At 38.1% G+C, this 20,387-nt stretch overlaps 1 protein-coding gene across 5 annotated transcripts in view; it reads left to right on the top strand.

Moving 5' to 3' along the window:
- Nucleotides 1-20,387, top strand: part of STXBP4 (syntaxin binding protein 4) — a 65,348-nt gene that overhangs the window by 38,703 nt on the left and 6,258 nt on the right. For all 5 annotated transcript variants that reach the window (XM_065852432.2, XM_071816264.1, XM_065852431.2 and 2 more), the window contains one exon: nucleotides 10,930-10,987. In XM_065852432.2, coding sequence (XP_065708504.1) covers nucleotides 10,930-10,987 — 58 coding nt within the window. The remainder of the gene's footprint in view (nucleotides 1-10,929; nucleotides 10,988-20,387) is intronic.

Below are 20,387 nucleotides of genomic sequence, written 5' to 3' on the forward strand. Positions count from 1 at the left end.
ACCACTGAGCTGTACCATCGTCACTGCTGGAGTTGCAATATTGAAGTGCATACCTGTACTTAGCAGCAGTGCCTCTAATGTTACATCAAAAGGCCAGAGAAGCCAAATCAAGGTTCAACAGTTTCTTGCAAAGCTAGTAGACAGCAAAAAAAGCTTTCACAGTTTCACCCTTGGCTGTCTTTTTGTTGTTATTTTGGTTTGGATTTAGTATTATTGGAGTGTGAGTTCAGGTGCTGACAAGCCTAAAAAAAACATACTATACAGCCCGTTTCTTTGGCCAGGATTGGTTTGGGTTTGCAATAAGTATTTGGAAGGAGACGAGTGAAGAGTTTGGCACGTAATATAATTAAAATATGTTGTGACTTTGAACACAAGACATAAAAATTCCCTGCAAATGGGAAGCAGAAGAAATGTCTTCATGTAATGCAAATTACGCAACAGTTTAGAAAACTAGCACTTAGATAGTACTTTGTCACCAAGGAATCAGAAAAGATTTGGCTAGAAAGGACCTCTAGGAATTAGGTAGCTCATCCACCTACATCCAGCAACATGAATTATATCTACATTAATCCATCAGGTATTTGTCTAGCGTATTCCAGAGCTTCTGTATGTTAACTATTCTCATCCTTAATTACCTTTACTATTACAAGGCTTTTCCTTTGTCTTAAATCCTCTTCATTGCTGTTTAAGCCCATTGCTGCTTGTCTCCATCCCTATAGTTATTGAAAACACACTACTGCTTTCCCCTTTGAGGCAGCTTTTAGCATCTTTGAACACCATATCATGTCTCCACTCCCTTTAGTGTTCCCCAAAACAAATCTATATTAATTTTCTCGTTTTTTCATTGCAGAGCATGTCTTCTAGCCATGTAGTCACCCTTGCATTTCTCTGAGTTCTCCAGTTCATCAAAACTGCATTGAGTTCTGTAGTTGGGAGACCAAACTGGAATAATAAGTTTGTTTGGTTTACTATATAGCACACCAGCTCTCACATTCTCACATGGTGTTCCCGTTCCCTGACAGCTTCATGTCACTGATCCATGTGAAGTTTGGGCTTTCCTGTGCTCCCAGCGCCTTTTCTGCTGAACCAAAGGCCAGCAAGACGCACCTTACTTGCTTTTGTGCAGCTGATTAATCGCACCTAGTGCAGTACTTTGCTTTTGTCTTTATTGAATTACACCCGATTTATTTCAAACATTTGATCCAGTTAGCCAAGCTCTTAAAAAATTCTAATCCTGTTTTTCAATATTTAAAAGAAATGTCCGTTTACAAATGGGTTTTAAATCCTGAATTATCTCTGAACTCTCCTTACTCGACTAAAACCACATTCTGTTGAATGTGAGTGAGGAATGACATTGTTTTCACCCAGCTGGTCTTACTGGCGGGTGTTGTTACAGGACGTAGAAATTAGACCCAGCTTGTTAATTTGATGGCTGAGAATCAAAACATTACAACTTGTGATTATGTACAAGCTGGGAAACTAGATAAAAGGTGACACTAATAAGGGTGGAATAGTTTTATAGCCTGATCAAATAAAAAATATATTTAAAGTATTAATTATTAACAAGTTACTAAGTAATTTAATGGTGATCGAACATGTATGTTATTCCCAGTGTTTCACAGCAAGGAAAAGGACAATTCAATGTCTAAAGCCTGTATTTAAGACAGTTCTTTAATGTGACCTAGATTTCAGAACTCTGTTGTTACTGCTAGAAAAGCAATTTATTCTCTCATTCACTTACCTTTAATGAGAAAAGATGAGTCAGCTTTTGAATAGGCACTGTCTGTACTGACTTTCAAATCAAAACATTTTAATAATGAAAAACAAGTAAGTGATATTATTATACCTTAAAATGCAGATCAGCTAACAAGATTAGTGCAGCCTTGTTAGCTTGATTTCCAGCATCTCTGAAGGAAGACTTCATTAAAGACCAGACCTTTAAAAGTCTGTGGACTCATTTAGCTCATACTGTGATCCAGCTGCGAAAAAAATTAATTGACTTTGTGCCTCTTTCCATACGAATTGGACTTGCTCTTGGTAACTATGGAGACCAAAGTCAAAACTCTCCAGAATCAACACTTTCAGTGGATGGTAAATACTTCCTAAAGTGTCCCTCTGTTAATTTCTGTTGACATAATGCTTAAAATTTTGGTATATTAATCCTTAATTATAGTAAGATGTTTTGACATAAGGGAAGAGGAAAAAAGCTTTCAAATTTGGAACAGGCTGCCCAGGGCAGTGGTGGAGTCACCATCCCTGGAGGAGTTTCAAAGAGGCAGAGATGGGGTTCTTAGAGACATGGGTTAGTGATGGTGTTGGGTTGATGGGTGAACTCGATCTTGAGGATCTTTTTCAGCCAGACTTTTCATGTGATTCTATGGGTACAGTATGGAGCTGAACCAAAGGAGTTGCGTGTACTTTTGTGCAGCTAATGAGTTAATTTTCTACACAACTATGAGCATCCTCAGAGAGCTGGATTAGCAGGAGCGGGGGGAGCGAGCAGCCCTTTGTTTCGAATGTCAGTGTGTGCTGAAGCTCTCAGCGCTCATCTCGTGGAAGCGGGTTGGTGTGCTTTCTGACAGCTCCTTCAGTTGTCACATTTTTTACTTTTTTCAGTAGGCAGGAGTGAGAAACCGAGGGCTAACAGAGTTACTTAGACATATATGGTGCACAAGTGTGATAATTTAAATGGAAAGAAGCACAGAGAAAGCTGATTGCCAACAACGATATAGAAAGCTTTTAAAAAGTGTATTTTAAGGAGAATTTGCAGGAGAAGAACATAATGGCTTGGTGCTTATGGAGGAGACCAAAATGAGGTACAAAAAGTCTCATACTAGATCTATTACCTCATGCTATAAAGCACATGTGTCGTTAACTGGGAGTTAAGGATGGAGACTTTGCCTTGGATTAGTGATCGCTACAGGTGTTATATTGGAGTCCTTTACAGTTAAGGTAAATTACGCTATTTTAGGTACATCGTGGAATATTTTTCCCATTCAGATTTATAACAAAAAAAAAGGAAAGGCATCCTAGTTTCTAAGAACTTTTGACATTATTTTTAAAATATGCTGGCTTTAAAGTCATATCTTCCTGTAAATCAAACCCTGCTTGTATTTGTTTGTAGCTACAGTGGCTTTACTAGCAGGCTAAAAGGAGATCTTGTTTTAATGTATTTCTACGATTCTTGCTTCAAAAGGAAAAAGTATTACTTGGGTCTGTACTTACTGCGCAATGAGCTCAGCAGAGAGTAGTTCTGTGTCGCTCAATTGTAGGCGGTTCATTCCAGCCCCCTGCGCAGTTTAATGTCATCATCAGCGCAAAAAAGTAAGATATTACTTAGCAAGAAAGGCCCATCAGATGAATACTATAGCTTTTTAAATCTCAGACAATTTCTGCTCAATTCTAATTTTAGAGACATCATTTTAATTTGTTACCAATGAATACTTTCTAATTAAACTTATATTTAACAGTCACATGCGTCAGCGAGCAGTGTGAGCTGACAGTGATGGAGGTGGGTGGATAGCACAATAGATGGTGACAAGAGAAGTTGATCCAGTAAGGAAAGAAGGAGATGGATGAATTCCGGAACAAAGAGTAAGCAGAGGAGCATAAGAGTAGGGAAACTGAGGAAGAAGAATAGATGGTTTAGAGCTGGGCCAGGCGGTGAAGTATTCCAGGGCATTCCTAATGACCTGGTCCTGGTGGTGAATGCCCTGTGTGCAGATGCTGGTATTTCTGCAATGAGAATATTTTATTCCTGATCGTTTTCATCAGCTGGAAGTGGATTGTACTAACTCAGAACACGAATGTTCTTCAGAGAGTACTTTAATTAATTAAACTTTTTTAGCCTACGTGTAGAGGAACTTAGGAACCAGTATTAAAATCTAATATATGGCATTTCTGTGTGATTTCCCAGTTATGGACCATTTCTCCAATTTAATACTAAGTAATGTGTTTCATGTCTTCAGCAGTTGAAGAAGACCTGTACGTGTAAAGAACAAGAATTTTAACTTATGCAATTATTCCTCCAAAATTACTTTGTAAATTGTGATGTATTCAATCAGCAATGGAAATAATAGAGTATTCTTGACCCATTCCAAACAGACAGCGTCATGTTAATGGCCAGCACTGGAGGGCTGTAGAAAAAAACCTGTGATTAATTCATAGAAAGGATTGGGGTTTTTTTTAAGCTGTTGCTTAATGAATGGGTAAGACTGAAAAAAATGTAATGGGGAACACACCATTTTTAAGATCTTATAGGAAAGCATACGATCCTAGGGTACTGTTTCTTTTGCTGCATCACTGAGATGGTTACTGCAGCCTTTTGACATTAAAAATGGAACAAAACATTTGAAAGGAAAATATTAGTCTTTGTTTGAAAAATCTGTAGCTTTGTGGGTTTTGTTGTATTTCCAATATTCTGCTTCTGAAAAGGCACATTTTAGAAGTAATGTTTCAGGAAGATAATTCTTTATCCTTCTCAAAGACACCCAGCAGCAACATCATTGCTCAGATGACTGTAGCTCTCACTCATTTGTAAAGAACTTATGTGCACACACTGGGCAAACTGTTCTATATTTGAATTTCCTTGTTTGTTAGGTAGGAGAGCAATATGTTTACAGTAATGTCTGATCACACGTACTGATTGAGATCACTCTTATTTCCTTAAATTAGTCAGCAGACTGGTCATTGTTCATAGATTACAATTTCCGTTGTATCCATAGTGTTTCTAATTAACTGTACCAAGTTACACAAAGACAAGTATTAGAACAAAAGAAAACAGTTTCTAACAGTTTGTAATTTCAAAATTACCATAAAGATCATATAATTCTTTAGTGAGAGAAGCAAACTATTTTATAACTCTCATTTTAAATCGTAACTTGATGTGATGTAATTGTTTTAATAAGATACTAATGAGTTTGCTAACATAGATGGATCGCTATCTTATGATTAATAGGAAATGGGAAAACACAGGTTATCGTTCACCATGTGTTGAATAACCAAAGAAAAATACTCTTCCTGAAGAGTTTCTAGGAAGAAGAGTGAAGGCAGTTAAGCCAATCTGCCAACCATACTCTAAATTAGTGTAGGTTTCAGTCACTAGTATTTCCCAGATGTCTCTGCTTGGAAACTACTTACTCCATCTTTGTTTTATTAAATTACCAACAATGAAAGAAAAAGAACAATTTATTCAAAATGGAATTTGGTATATGAAAGAAAGGCATGGAATGTCCCCTTAGCGGAGTATTATTCATAAAATGAAACACATTTGTTTGTGGGAAGAGCACTTGAAACACTCTAAAGAATAAAGCAACACACAAGCAAATGCCAGAAGTGCATATTCACTTCTGAAAGCTCGCTTTTTTTTGAACCTGAGTTTTTATACTTAATTCAAAGTAAGCAGTATGTATTATCTATAGCCTCAAAAAATAAAGGGCCATTTTATACCTGCACCCCATTGAACGCACTCGACAAGCAAGGCTGGATGTTCCTTCACAAATTTTAGCTGTTTCAAATTATATGGCTCGTGGAGAATTTCCCCTGCTGGTCTCTCATCGTATGATACCTCTCGTCTAATACCTGGGATGTTCCCATATTCCAGTAGCGCTCAGGAGTCCAAGACCAGATAAATTAGGACCAGCAAGTCAGATCTTCAGCTTTCCATCCTCATTGTATTGCCTCGATAGCTCAAAGAGAAGAGCCAAAGCACTGGAGATCTTAAGTAACAAATTTTCTATTATTATTCAGGCCACAGGAGGAAGGTTTATGTGTTGGTAAGAGCTGAACTGGTGGGTATTAAATAGAGATCAGAATTCAAACACTTTATCAAGTGACAGAGAAAACTTCATAATGCCCTTTAGCAAATTTTTTATATCAGAAATACTTTTGACGGGTAATTCCTATTTCTCAAAAAACTTCCTAATTTTGGAGAATTGTTAATATTAAATATAAATCAATCATTAGGAGGTAAATAAGGGGTAGTTCTGAGCTAGCTTATGCTGTCATACTTTAAAAAATACGAGTAACAGGAAAAGTCAAGCTAGCTAAAAGGATATATAAAAAAGAAATCCTTACTTCTGTTGTTGGTCAAAGAACGTGGTTATTGCGAAACTGAGTATTTGTACTGTGTGGCTTTTGAATTCCAGATAGATATCGCATCCCTTAAGCTCGATACTTCATATTAGTTCCAGACGAGGTGGCTTAATGATAGAACCACGTGATTGTAGCCAAACGTCCTTTTCATGGTGGATGACAAAGCTGTGAACACTGCTGGAAATAAGTTTATGCTTCACAAAAGAGTTTTTAGGATGGGATGATGACCTCTGGTCGGCAGCAATACCCACGCAGTCTTTTCAGATTCATCAGTAATGTTTGTGTGACTGCTCAAATGGAAGCTGGGGTTGGAAGTCTGGGCTTAAAACCAAAATAAAGCAGTTAAGGACATGCTTATTTTGAAGCATCTACATAGTCCCACTTTGGCCAGACCCAGATAGAATCCTAGTGAAGAGTACTTTTTTGAACAATTCTTATTATAGTCTCTAAATCTCTCATTTACTTTGTCAGAAAATAAGAAAATTAAAACATATTTGACTGCAATATATAGACAAAGGGAAATAACTGTCAGTTTTGAGTCAACTGAAGATTCATGCTATGGTATCTGCTATTGTTAGTGTCACCTACTGGTCTCCGTATTTCACAGAATCCCAGAATGTCAGGGATCGGAAGGGACCTGGAAAACTCATCCAGTGCAATGCCCCATGGAGCAGGAACACCCAGCTGAGGTTCCACAGGAAGGTGTCCAGGCGGGTTTGAATGTCTGCAGAGAAGGAGACTCCACAACCTCCCTGGGCAGCCTGGGCCAGGCTCTGCCACCCTCACCAGGAAGAAGTTTCTTCTGAAATTTAAGTGGAACCTCCCGTGTTCCAGTTTGCACCCATTGCCCCTAGTCCTATCACTGGTTGTCACCAAGAAGAGCCTGGCTCCATCCTCCTGACACTCACCCTTTCTATATTGATCCCCATGAATGAGGTCACCCCTCAGTCTCCTCCAAGCTCAAGAGCCCCAGCTCCCTCAGCCTTTCCTCACATGGGAGATGCTCCACTCCCTTCAGTTGCCCTGCGCTGGACTCTCTCCAGCAGTTCCCTGTCCTTCTGGAACTGAGGGACCACAACTGGACACAATATTTCTTTTGCTTTAATATTTTTTAACTAACTTACTGGAAAAAAGCACCTAACTACACTGCTGCACAGTTTCTAGGTTTGGCAACTGCTCAGTAAAATGAGGCTTTTTCCTCGTATCTGTATTTTCCTCCTTTTTTCTTTAGGAGCATACTTTGATCATGCTATGTGCAGCTTTTACTGAGGGAGAGTATATGGATTCTGTCTTGGCAACAGCAGGCAAAATCTCCAATGTCTGTCACAATAATTTGGGCTGATGCTTTTCTTTATTGCCACCAACCAAGTACCGATGCTGGTGCATTTTCTTTGTCCCGTTATCCCAAGGAAGTGATAAAGATCGATGAGACCCACACTTGATTAAGTATCAGGCAAATTTTGTTTGCCCTAGAGTTTCATTTCCGTTCTGCTTTATGTAATATTAACTTTACAGTCGTGGTTATCCCAGCAGGCATCTTGCAGCTGCGGAGCGAGCGGTCGCCGGGGATGCTGCCTCGCCGCTCTGTGACCAGCTGCAACGCTCCTGGTACACACACAGCAGCCAGCGGTTTGTTGGTTTTCTTTTCGTACAGCATTAGAGAAATTGCTTTTGCATTAACCCTAATTAAGTGCATATACTGAGAACAAAATAATGGTAGGTTATAAGGTATTTTGGCTAACACGCACTCTCTCAGAAGGCTGTTTATTCTCTTTGGGCAAAGGGTGCTTTGGACTGTGTCCGTTTCTTTTGCACACAAAATTACTTTAGCAACTTTACCTTTCCTTTACCTCGCAAAAGATAAATAATCACAAATATTTGAAGAGTAAGAAGCCCTGTATTTTCTACTGAAAAGAAGTTATTCTACAATACTGCAAATCTGTATTTTTTTCAAGATTATATATGCAGACAGCTGCAGCCAAGATATATTATTTATGAAGTTATATCAAAGGCTGTAGCAATTCACAGAAGAAATGCTAAATGTGTAGGAAACCTAAGACTGCCAGAGTTTATATAGGCTAAATCCTGGATCTTTCAGGCTGTATTTCTGACTGTGTGAGCTCCTTTACCTCCCATTTACTCCAGGTGATAGCTTAGCAGTCTTTCAAAGTCCTAGGACAAGGCAACAAATCCAACCCTGGAGGGGCGTGAAAAAACAGCAGTAGGAAGTGGATCAGCTCATGAATGATTCATGGAGAAAGTGAGCTTGAAGGAAGGGAAGATGATGTCTAGAGAAATACGATGCAAAACATGAGAGCCTCTTGTCTACCATGGGAAATACCAAGAAGTATAAGTACAAATCTAACTGTGAAAGAAAGGAGTAAAGGGAACAGCAGTGGGAAAACTAGTGGAGAAAGTAAAAAAATGTGGAAAATAAAGGCACTAAGAAACCGACAGATGCAGGCTGAACTTCAAAGCATATATAGAGTAGATAGGATATACAATCTAATGCATATAAATCAAGAAGGCAAATAAAGCTGTGGAGGTATCTCCAGAGTTTTGTTTTTAAGTGAGAAATCTCTTCAGTGTTTTTGAAAAGCATAGTCTGTTGTGGTTAAGGAAAGAATACAGAGCATTAGTTATCGTTGCTACCTACCACTGGTACCGTTCTTTATTTAGAAGAAGAAAAAAGAATATAATCAAATTACTAGTGGAAAAAAGTATAATTATTACTGGGGAATGTAACAGATGATGTAGGTGATCCATGTGAACACAGAGCAGATGCCGAGCTTTTATTTGTGATTGAACAAATCCGTCGTCATTTATTTTGGATACACACATTGCATGCGGGGACAAAGAAAGGCCAGGGCAGATGGAAGCAATTGAAGGATGAATCCTATTGCCTTTTAAATCACTAGAAAATATCCATGTTGAATAAAGGTTCCATCTTTATAGGAGAGGAAGGAAGGACTGGTGATCATGTCCAGCATATTTAAAACTTTAAACCTCCTTTCCTTCCTTCAGCGGAGTCAGAGCCTGAAAACCGTTACGCAGCAACTACCTTGTGTTTAAAGGGAAATAGTTGTGGATTATTCTCTCTCAACGGTGGTAGGTGGCATGTTGGGAGGAACAGATTGCATAGATCTGTGCTAAATTGAAAATGGAAGCAGCCTGAGATAAGTGACTAATACGGGGTAAAAGTAAATGGGAAAAAAAAGTCCAATGTGCTTTTTAAGCTGTACTGAACAGTAATGGTGCTGTTCTACAGCAACCAATTCTCGAGTTCCCTTCCTCAATTCTGGGGGTTTGGTGGATTCACCTGTTGCTCTTCCCTTGGTGCCTACAGGAATAATTACTTCTCAGCTGGTTTGTACCTGTTCCATTGCACCAAGTGAGGATTCAGTAGCTGTAATGAGCTCTGTTCATCTTTGAGGACTGGAATTACCCCTTTCCAGATGTTTTGAGAAGGACCACACTAGAGACAAAAGTGTGACAATGGGAGAAAATGAGCCTTTCAAGAAAGAACTAAAACCAAAAATATATGTGTGCGCTTAGGGCTTGTCTTGGTTTGAAGCAGCTTTCAAAGATCATGGTGCGTGCAATCCAGCATATTTTCCAAATAGAAGTTTTAAATCTAAAGCAGGCTCACAGATGGTCCTAATGAGCTGGGCTTTGAGATACATTGTGACTTGAATGAAAATAGTTTAACCCCTAGGACACGAACATTTCAAGATGACTTTCAAGCTAAAGAACTTACAGAACAATTTTTCACATGTATTTTAACTTTATATCTGTATTTCTAGTCTCAAAAAGCAGGGAAAATTTTCAGGACTTTGTACCTTTTATATACATAGCAATACAGTATCGCAGAAGTATACATCAGGAGCATTTTTGCACATTCTTTCTCCAGCACTTCTCAAACACTACAGACATTTGGGTTTGAACAAATAGTGCTAGGAAAGGTAAAGATTTCCTATGAAAATTAAATTTTTAAGTGAAATAGTGCAGTACCTTACTAAAAGTAATACTTATCCTTCTCACAGGTAGGAATTTCAAACTAAGAACAAAATCCAAGGCTGAGTTTTGAAGATTAACATGACTGATAATTACAAAAGGCAAAAAGAGAGCAGCTTCTTAGTACGTGTAAAAATGGCACCCTTTCAGAATTACTTATTTTATGCTAAACGTTGTAGCATTAAATACTTTAACTCCCAGAAACATTACTGTAAATCACAAAATTAAACAATGCATTTAGCAAATTAACTTCTGCCAGGATATGTAGACACAGGTAGGTATACATAGAAATACCTGTACATATTTTCTCCGAATCTGCCTCTAAATGTCTTGGAGTTTCTGTCTGAATTCCCAAAGAATGATGTATGAACACAGCAGTTGTTAATAAACCAAACAGCAGAGGATTTCATTCTGCCCAGGTTTCTACCTCATATAGTTATTGGCAACTGCACATAATAGCTGTAAAAACAGAGTAAACCAGACCTCAGCAGACCATAGGCATAGGAGATTTTTTGGTCACTTCATATAGATATAAATTACAATAAAACATCCAGAAAGATGTAGCTGCTGTACTCTAATTTGACCAGACTGTCAGCTTCTACAAAAGAAATGCTAGTAATAAAAGTATCGTCAAATGGTTTATAGCTTTGTGGCCCAGCAGAGATGTATTAAATCGTGTTGTTTATGTTATTATCTATTGCAAAAATAGCAAGAATTCATTTATTATTTTTTTATGACATGGCATTCTACCACCATTTCAAAACCATGTTCTTTGTGTCACCTAATCTTTGTGAAATACCTTATTTCTTAATTTCATCTTAGGTTTGCCTTATGGATGGGAAGAAGCTTATACAGCAGACGGAATCAAGTACTTTATCAAGTGAGTAGTTCTGGCGAAAAATGGGTCATAATTGAAATAAAAGCACAGCAAACTAAACACATTTTCAAACCTAGAATTAATGGAAAAATAAGTAAAAGAACAAAAGCTGTCATATGTGTTCTATATGTCTTTATTACCAAGATCACTTGTCCTTTTCTGGGGTGTTTTTGTGACTTCACTGTCCAGGAGCTTCTGGAGGGGTAAGGAACAGGACTGAAAGCATTTAGTTATATTTATAAACTGATCAGGAGATTTCCAACTGCCACACCATTAATTTAGAAGTCATTATACTCTACTCTTAAGATGCTAAATGGAGGTTTACTGATTTGAGTATCACAGAATATTGACATTTCACAGTAACACTGATGGCAGGTTAAGCAACTTTTATTCCATTGATAATGCCCCTGAAGCTACACCAGGTGCTAAAGCCTTCTGTCTTATTCTCATATATACTCCTTTTTGTTCTGGATTTCTACCCCATGAAAATTATACATACAGTTTCCATAGGGTTTGCTAATTCTCTTTGTAACTGACTTCTTGGAAATACTTATATTAACTAAAGGAGAGGTTCACAGGTGATGCACATTGCACCAGTGAGCAGATATTGTGCACCCCCACAAAAAAATGACGGAAGAATATGTCTGTAAGCTGTGACTTTTTAGAAGATATTGCAAACAAATTAATTTTTCAAAACTCTCCAGAGACTAGAGGAGAGGTGACATTGATGAAATGCTACAATAACGCAGTGTCTAGAGCATAAAGAAAACCTCTACAAAAGCTTTAAAAGCAGTATTCACGTGAAGATGTAATCACCTGGGGGAGAAAAAGAAACAACAAAGCACTGAGCTTGGGCCCTTGTTATTTGCTTTTTGACTTTCCTTAACTATAAGATTTCCATAGTGACAATTTTTCTGGAACACGAGAGGAAAATATGCAGCGCAAATTCATTATTTACGAAAGGTGGGGAGAAAAATTATATCGTTATTTTAACCAAATCCATGGTTTGTATAGTGCTGATGTCTTGCAGGTAGAGAATTGAAAGCTTTTTCACAAAGACCTACTTGATAAAATTAAAAGAATTTGTTGTATACTACAGGAAAGTCGTTTTTTTAAATGGTATTCTCTGATTATGGAGGAAAAGGGCATGAAAATGAAATAGCTCATGTTATACATCCCAGAAGCTTCAGGAAGTGAATTGGACAATATGCTGTTGTGTTTTTCCAGAATATTCATATAATAGGGGCGTTTTATTATTCCTCTAAAACACTGAAACAATGAGTGAAAAATGTAGTTCCTCCCCATTATGTGTATCATGAAGCGTTGTTTAATTAACAGCAAGTTATTCTAGCTGCTGAAATTGCATATTGTTTAATTCTCATAGGTTCGAGGAAGTCACCATTTTGCAGGTGGACTCATAAAAGACAGAAAGGGCAACAAATAAATCACTGCACTGAGATAAAATTATTTTACCCCAAACTTTATAAAAGTCACGTAAATAACATTGAAATGTATGTGTTAGGTAGCCAAGAAAAGCAGGGACATTTTTTCTTCCTTTTTTTTTCCAAACATACTGCTCTGTTGTCCTCGACTCACCCCGTGGTGCCTCCAGCAAGATGTATTAAAGCAGACATGTTTTTTCAATGCAGAGGTTTCCAAACACACCATATATGATGCTGCATTCCAGCTCTAATCAAAGAGCGGCTTTTCTTTTCAGACAGATGTAGGTTACTACATGGAATTCTACCCCAAAAAAAAAAGGTAGAAAAATAACTTAGGAAATGAAACTGAATGAAAAGCCAATTTCATAGCAATGGAAATAAATACAAGAGCAGCTATTAAAATAGAGCACTGTTGCCTTGGTCCCCATCTGTTCATCCAGGGAGCTGTTACGGGGCAGTTGGAAATTTAAGGTGGATGCTGTTCTGAGTCAAACACTTGTGATACTCTGGGTTTATACTGGCGTAATTGGAAGCTGAGCTTGAAAATAGTATTATCTAGCAAAAACAGCGAATAAAACTTAGCAGCACAAATCTCACATTCCTGAAACATCTTCCCCCTCTCTTTTTGTTTTCTGGTTTTGTTACTGTGCTTTTTATTCAAGTGCATGTCTTGATGACTCGGCAGAAAGCTTGATCTGCTGAGTACGCGCAAGACGTGTCTTTGAAATTCTGCACTTGGATGCTGAGCTGCTGCAGATGTGAGGAGCAGATGCGTATTAGCCACAGTAGAATCTCAACTCGTCTAGGTGGGGGAAGCCTGATTCGCAGAAAACATCAGATGTTTTGCATATTATCTCCGCTTGCTGAAACTACAGATTTGAATTGAGCAGTTCACATGAAAAAGCTTTTTCAGGAATTTTTGCATATCTGATCTTGTTAATGACTGAGAAATGTTTTTGCCTCTTCTTAATGTGCTCCCAGCTTTACAAGTGATGGTGCCCCAGGTTTTCTGTTATTGTTACCTTCTGAAATCTGTCCTATATAGTTCTGCCTGCCAGTCTTCACGTGGCAGGCAAGGAAATTGTATCCATTTTATTTGCAGAGAGGGGTATGAAATCACTCTTCATGACCACTGTTTAAAAACTTCTATTCTGAATGGAGCCACCCCACTGAAGTGGCGTTAGGAGCTCTTAATGCAGTTTATTAGAGTGGAATGAACTGAGCATTGCAATAAGACATCACGGTGATTAATATTCTTTTTAACTATTTCCTTATTTTGCTGTCACCGCTGTTTCCAAATGCCTTGACAAAGCATAAGTCGGGCTTTTTGCATGCTTGAAAACTCATACCTCTTACTACACTTTGTAATGTGTATGACGTCAGCCTGAGAAAGTGAACCATTTAGAGCAAGGAGCAGGGGTTGCAAAAGTCCCTTGTTTCTAACATTGAAAGGCAGAGATTTCATGATGAAAATTCTACTCAACACTGAAAATACCCTTTTCTAGGAGGAACTTAGCTTGAGGTGCATCTTATCAGCTGATCCTTTTCAGTAGGATTTAATCTAATTGTTTAAATGGGGATTAGCAGAATAGTTGATACTTTACAGCCCTGGTATTAATGCTGTAACCTTCTTGTTCTCTCTGGCCGTGAATTTCAATCCTTTTATTCTTTGGTGTTTAGAACAGCCAAGGCCATGAGGTGCTTAAGAGTATTTCAACACTAACCCACTTCCATGTATACAAACAGATGGAAAAACAAGTTATAATCCCCAAAGTGTAGCCACAAACTGATGTTATCTGTGAATTGTTGGTTTTCTTCTTATGCAGTTGGGCTGTGAGGCTATATAGAAGCTGGAATGGCTTTCTTTAAACTCACAGCAGTTTTACAATATGCTAAGGACAATCAAATATTATTTTAATTAGTGGTTGCCATCAGTTCCAATGTGCTTTATTGGGCCATCAAATAGCTGAGTCCATAAATCTCTATGTTATAAATCTAATGCAGTAAACACCCCAGAATGGAATCTTAATAGCACATAAGCTTGAGACAGCTTGCTGTGAAATTTCCATAAATATCTCTGAAGGGGGTGTAGCAATATGAAGTGCATGAGAAAACAGAGTTTAAAAGAAGCAAACCAGCTGGCTTGTGTTACACACTAAAGTGAAACCCACTTATGTGAATAACTGACATGAATAAAACATTTACTTGGCTATATTCCTGAGGGGCCGAACAGCTCTCTGTACCTACCAGGAAAAGCTGTAGGAAAAGCTTGTCCATGAATACTAACCTTAAGACAGTCTTTGAAATCACCTCTTTTAGTCAGGAAATCATTTCAGTCTCTCAGTAACTGGTGTGTCTTACTAATACAACATAATTTACCAGTTATCAGATGGACAAAAATCACACTAGTAGACTAAAAGTTTGGGATCAGTTTCATTGCTAGTAGAACTGAGATTTCCTCAGAGTAAAGGTTGAGTTTGGCCCCAGACAAGGTAACCTAGTGTAATTTCAAGTAATGGAGAGAGCAAGCACGATTTTATTCTGCGTGTAGCAATGCAGTCACTCATACCCAATTTATACATAGCACCAGATTGATGCCCCATCAATTAATGTGTAATAGAAACACATTACTGGTGCCTGTTTTCTCACCAGTTTACATCTGATATTTCTATCACGGTTTATATCGGCCTTTTTGATTAAGAAAAGTTAAGATTCTGACCTCATTTGCTCAAAGTGACAATTGAATGTAGCCTAATGGGGTTTTCAGCAGTCCATTCGAATTCCAAGATCATACAGTAAAACCATAGGAAAGTTGAGCTTGGAAGGGTGTCTGGAGATCATCTTGTTTAACCTTCTGTTGAAGCGTAAGTTATCCAGAGCCCAAGTCTTGGATATTTCCAATGAGGGAGATTCCACTACCTATCAGGGCACCCTATTCCAATGTTTAATTGTCCTCATGGTGAAGAACGTTTTTTTAACGTAGACAGAATTTCCCCTGAAGCAACTTGTGCCCATAGCTTCTTGTCCATCACCGTACATCTTTGTGAGAAGAGTGCCTCCACTTTGTTTATAACTACCTTTTAGGGATTGGAAGACTTTGATTAGACACCCACAGCCTAGGCCCTGAGCTTTCTCTTCTCTAGACCAAACAAACCCAATTCCTTCAACCTTTCTTCATGTGCCAAGTTCTCCATCCCTCTCATCGTCTTGATGACCCTCCACTGGATCCTCTCCAATTGTTCCAGTGTCTGTCTTGAACTTGGAGGACTAGTTTATTGAAGAGGCCCCACGTAATAAGGCAAAAAAAGTTACATGGCTATTCTTCAGTTGTGATAAATCAAATTACTCATGTTCTAATATAAATTCCTGTCCCAAATAGACATTTTGTCTGTAAAACCCAGAAACACAAAGGGGCTGACGAGCCCCCATGGTGTATCACCCACATCCAGATGTGTGTGTGTGCACCAACCAGTCAGCCGGGAGGCACTGGGATGGGAAAAGTTTTGTAAGAGAAGCTTCCCCTTGTTCACTTTTAAAGCTGGTGATGTGGCTGGTTCTGCCCAGGCTTAGTTCAGCTGTAACACTGAATGAGTTTATCAAGTGTCGTAACCATTATTAGAACAAAATCCTGGGTTTGATTTTTAAATAGGAGGAAGAGTCTATGCATAACTTTGCTCTCCCATTGAGGGACCATAGATGCTAATTAATTAATGGTTATACGTACACTGGTGGTTTAGAATCACACAGGAACAGTATCAAAAAGCATACCTAGGATGCTAATTTTTTTCCCAGAAAATGCATTATAGTTAATCTCTTCCATCCTTCCACTATGTTCACCTTTAACATATGGCAGCTCTGTATCATGAGACTGGCACCTAAAATTAGGTAAGGCCTTGCTATTCTCCCTCCCACTCCCACCCACTCCTTGCATATGTATACAGTTTGTAAGGACCAGCTGTGAATTTTGCCCCTGTAAACACTGTTTTTCTAGCTTTTTAAGAGGACTAGGTTCCAACTATTCCACATTAACTGTTATTTTCCTCAAGAACATTTATCTTAAATTAGGTTTTCCTGAAAAGCAAGCAAAAGTTCCAAGGTATTTTCATATTTTTGAATCTTTTCCCTTAGATATATAATAGGGTCTGTGATGTTTTCTATCTTATATGAAAGGGGAAATGGTAATATTTGATTTAGTGTTATCTTTCAGCAGAAAGTTTCATATGGAAGTATTGTGTGCTTCAGTGTGACAGAGTAGGCAATGAAAGTGCTCTGAGAGTTTACCGGTACAAGTGAGAATAGAATTTGGTTCATATTAAGTAAGAGACTCAAGTCAATACTTGTAAAATACAAATAATAAAAACCACGTGCAATGTGTTCTGGTGGCTTTTGAAATCATTCCTAACCAGGCAGGCTTCTACCTGGAAAGCCAACACATCATACTTATTTATTTTATAATATTCTATTTTGTTTGAGTTTGCTTGGGAAGGAGCCATCATTAATTTTACTGGAAGCTGGGTTTTCACAGAAGCTGTTTATGATTTTCTGACTGACCTAAGAATAGCAAAGCATGTGTTGTAGATTAAGAACTTCTGTAGTACAAACATTGATGTTTTGTAGCACGAGAGCTAAAGGTATCATCATAAAAGGAAAATAAATCACAGTTGATTTTATTTACTGCATGCTAAATTGAAAAAACAAAGCTGTTCCTTTGATAAGGGTACTTTACACATTTCTACTGCATTATAAAAGAAGGACCCAAAACCCAACATACCGAGGTGTCTTCAGCATCATCTCTGCTGTCGTGTTCCAGGATATACTGGTACATTACAGTTTAGCAGTTAGCGGCAGGTTATCTAAGTCATGGTTGGAGTGACCCTTTCTAGAAGAAATCAAGTTCAATAAAGTTCAAATCATAGGAGAGCTGATCTAGAAGTAAAATTCTGTATTTCCTGCTCGAGTTTCAGTGATTTTGGAGCAGCAAGCGAAGAAGACCCATGATCTGCTGCACTAAACGTGCAATTGAAACCCCCTGGACTGAGCCCAGCGCCACCAGCTCTGCTCCCAGCTCCCTGCATCGCGCTACGCTAGTTAGTTACATCAAAATTATCAGTGGTAAAACCATCATTGTAGGTGTCCCCATCTTAATAACATCCATGTTTTGTGAGTAGGAAATGGGTATTTTGGGGCATGGAGTGCTCTCTCTTTTCATTGAGTTCAAAGAAAGATGCAATTGCTTTGCGACTCTTAAAACTGGACCTTTCCTGTTTTACATGTCACTCAAATTACAGGTTGCTTTTTAAAATGTTTATCTTTACCTGTCATCCTCAAGTCCTCCTATCTGAAAATAGAGGAAAGAATAGTTATGTAGTCACAAGAAGCTGCAAATATTTAAATAAAACTGGCTCAGCACTAAGTGCTAACTACTGTTTACTAGTTTTTAATGTAGAGTGATCCAAATCTCTCTGCATCTGTCAGCTCAACATCAGCTCAAACACTTTCGGATGTGACCTTATGAATTTGGGTAATCCTGACATTTTTGGTATTTGCATAACCAACTTAAGACGTCTCAGAGAACTTGTATTTTCACCAAGTGTTAACACCTGGCATCTGAAGTACATGACTCTTTGCTGTGTCTCAAGTTGGTCACTAGGAATAAATATATCCAGAAGTAATAGCCCTCTTCCAAAACTGTGCCCACTGGTTGGTCTTTGCTCATGGTCACTTTTGAATGAAGGAAGACTTGTTATTAAAAGACACAGCAATGATTTAATGTGAGATGTTTTGCTAACTAAAAATTCATGAGGATTTACAGATAGCCAGGATCAGATGAAAAACATTTAAAATAATTTCTAAGGTTTAGAAATGGTTTATTGACAGATACTTCGGTTGTAGGGAATTCAGTTTCCCTGATTTTCACCGAAATCATTTTGCATGGCTAAAAAGAAAATAACCTCAGATGTAAAAGTAGGAAACTTGGCACTGAGTTTTATGATAACATGAGCTTGTAATACAAGAATGTTAAGACCTTAAGCTGCTTTTGGTTGGGCAATTTTTTTTATTTTATTCTTTTTTTCCTGAGAGGCTGTTTGGTTTTGAATATCAAGAACCAAACCGGAGAAAAATTCTTTCAGCTTCCACAGATACTGCACCCCCTGTCCGGGTTCTGGTCTATCATATAAGGCAGTTGTTAACATTTCTTCTGTGAGAAAATATATGAAGGTGAAGTTATTTTTTTTTCTCTAGACCTATAAATCCCACTGAACTCAGTGTGCTGATTTTGTTACCTCTTCTGGGTAATTTTACTCTGATGGAATTGAAGATCTAATTCACACCTGTCTAGTTGCTTTTCTGACTGGGACTGGAAATATGCAAGTTCAGACTCCTATTAAATCTTCCATTGTTAGGGTAGAATTTGGCACTTGTGGAATAAACCAGGTGCACCCTCAGTTCTCCAAGATCTCCCAAGGCTTTGGGAGGCTTATTGGAGGCAGAACAATGCACAGCAAGGGCTTGAAGGATCTGTTTCATCTGAAACATGGGCCTAAGCCATCACTTAGGGTTTAATTCATTTTAGTACATGCTTAAATATAAGCTTTGAGCATGCTCTAGGCTGCCGTAGAAAAAAACGTGATCCTGGCCTAAGTCTGTAACATGGATCTTCTCAAGGTATCAGGCCCGTGATGGTAAGACAGGACTGATGCGAAAGGAGGAACCCGGTTGTGCAGCTCTTCACGGGACTGACACAGCTGATCTTCACGTGCTGATGCATTCGCAAATAAGCTGCACCAGAATTTTTATGGCGTTCGCTCACAGACACAGAATTATGTGTAACTGCATACATTAGAACTGAATAATAGCAGTTGGCTAATACTGCAGTGGGTGTGATGTCTGCAGGACTCTTCATGATTCCCTGTTGGGCTCCAGAGTTTGACCTCAGTTGGAGAATACAATTTAAGGTGAAAAGCACATCTTGATAATGCTCAAAAATCTGACAAAGGTGCAGGCATTTTTTTCCTTTGAATAATTATTTCCTTAAAGGTTGCCTTAAGTTCTCATTTTAAAATACATCATTTTACCTGCAAATAAGTAAGAGCCATAGTGAGGGTAATTCTAATGGTGTTTTAAATAATTTGCTGCCGTCTCTGTGCCAAAAAATTCCCTGTGTTCTCCTGTTTTGTTTTTCCAAGCTCTGAAATTTGACCAGCAACTTAATAATGTTAAAAAGACAGCTACCAACATATTTCCAGATCAAATGTTTCTGTTTCCTAACAATAAATTTGGCTACCCTCCAATAGTAATGACGTGTTTGAAAACCTAAAAATCTTTAAATATTGTTAATTGCTCTGAAAATGTGAAATTAATCTTTTGAATGAGAACATTTACAAATGGAAAACATTTTACATTTAGAATTGGTAATACTGGCTTTCTAAATATTCCTTTAGTATTCAAAACAGTTTCATCAATTAAGCAAAACCTAGAGGCAGATTTGAATTCCCTCTCACTTTTATTGCTGGCCCTAACACACAAATCAGAGAGGATGTATTTCTAATACAAGAATGTTCTGCAAACCAGTAAATCTGGGATTATCTCTTTGGACTGATTATGTCAAAGCTCTTTAGCCACAGCACTTTTGGAGAGCTAAAAATAAATAGCAGCAGGGTTTATACATTTATTCTGTACCTAAATAATCTGTGCGTATTGTGTGTGTCTGTCTACAATGTGAGACATGGTATCTGGACTTAATGTTTATTTATAAGAGTTCTTTTCCTAGTAAGGATTTTGGCAGAGGGTTTAAAACAAACCATCCTACCAGAAGCGTTCAAAGGATAAAGTCTAGTGCAAGTTTAAAAGAACCAAGTTTAAATCAGAACCATTTACAGCAGATCGACATTAGAGAAAAATTTTGCCCGTATATTTTGAAAATGGATGAAAAGTAGTTCTCCTCTTACTGGTGACTGAAC

The sequence above is a fragment of the Patagioenas fasciata genome, chromosome 18 (assembly GCF_037038585.1).
Source record: "Patagioenas fasciata isolate bPatFas1 chromosome 18, bPatFas1.hap1, whole genome shotgun sequence".
NCBI classification, from domain to species: Eukaryota; Metazoa; Chordata; class Aves; order Columbiformes; family Columbidae; genus Patagioenas; species Patagioenas fasciata.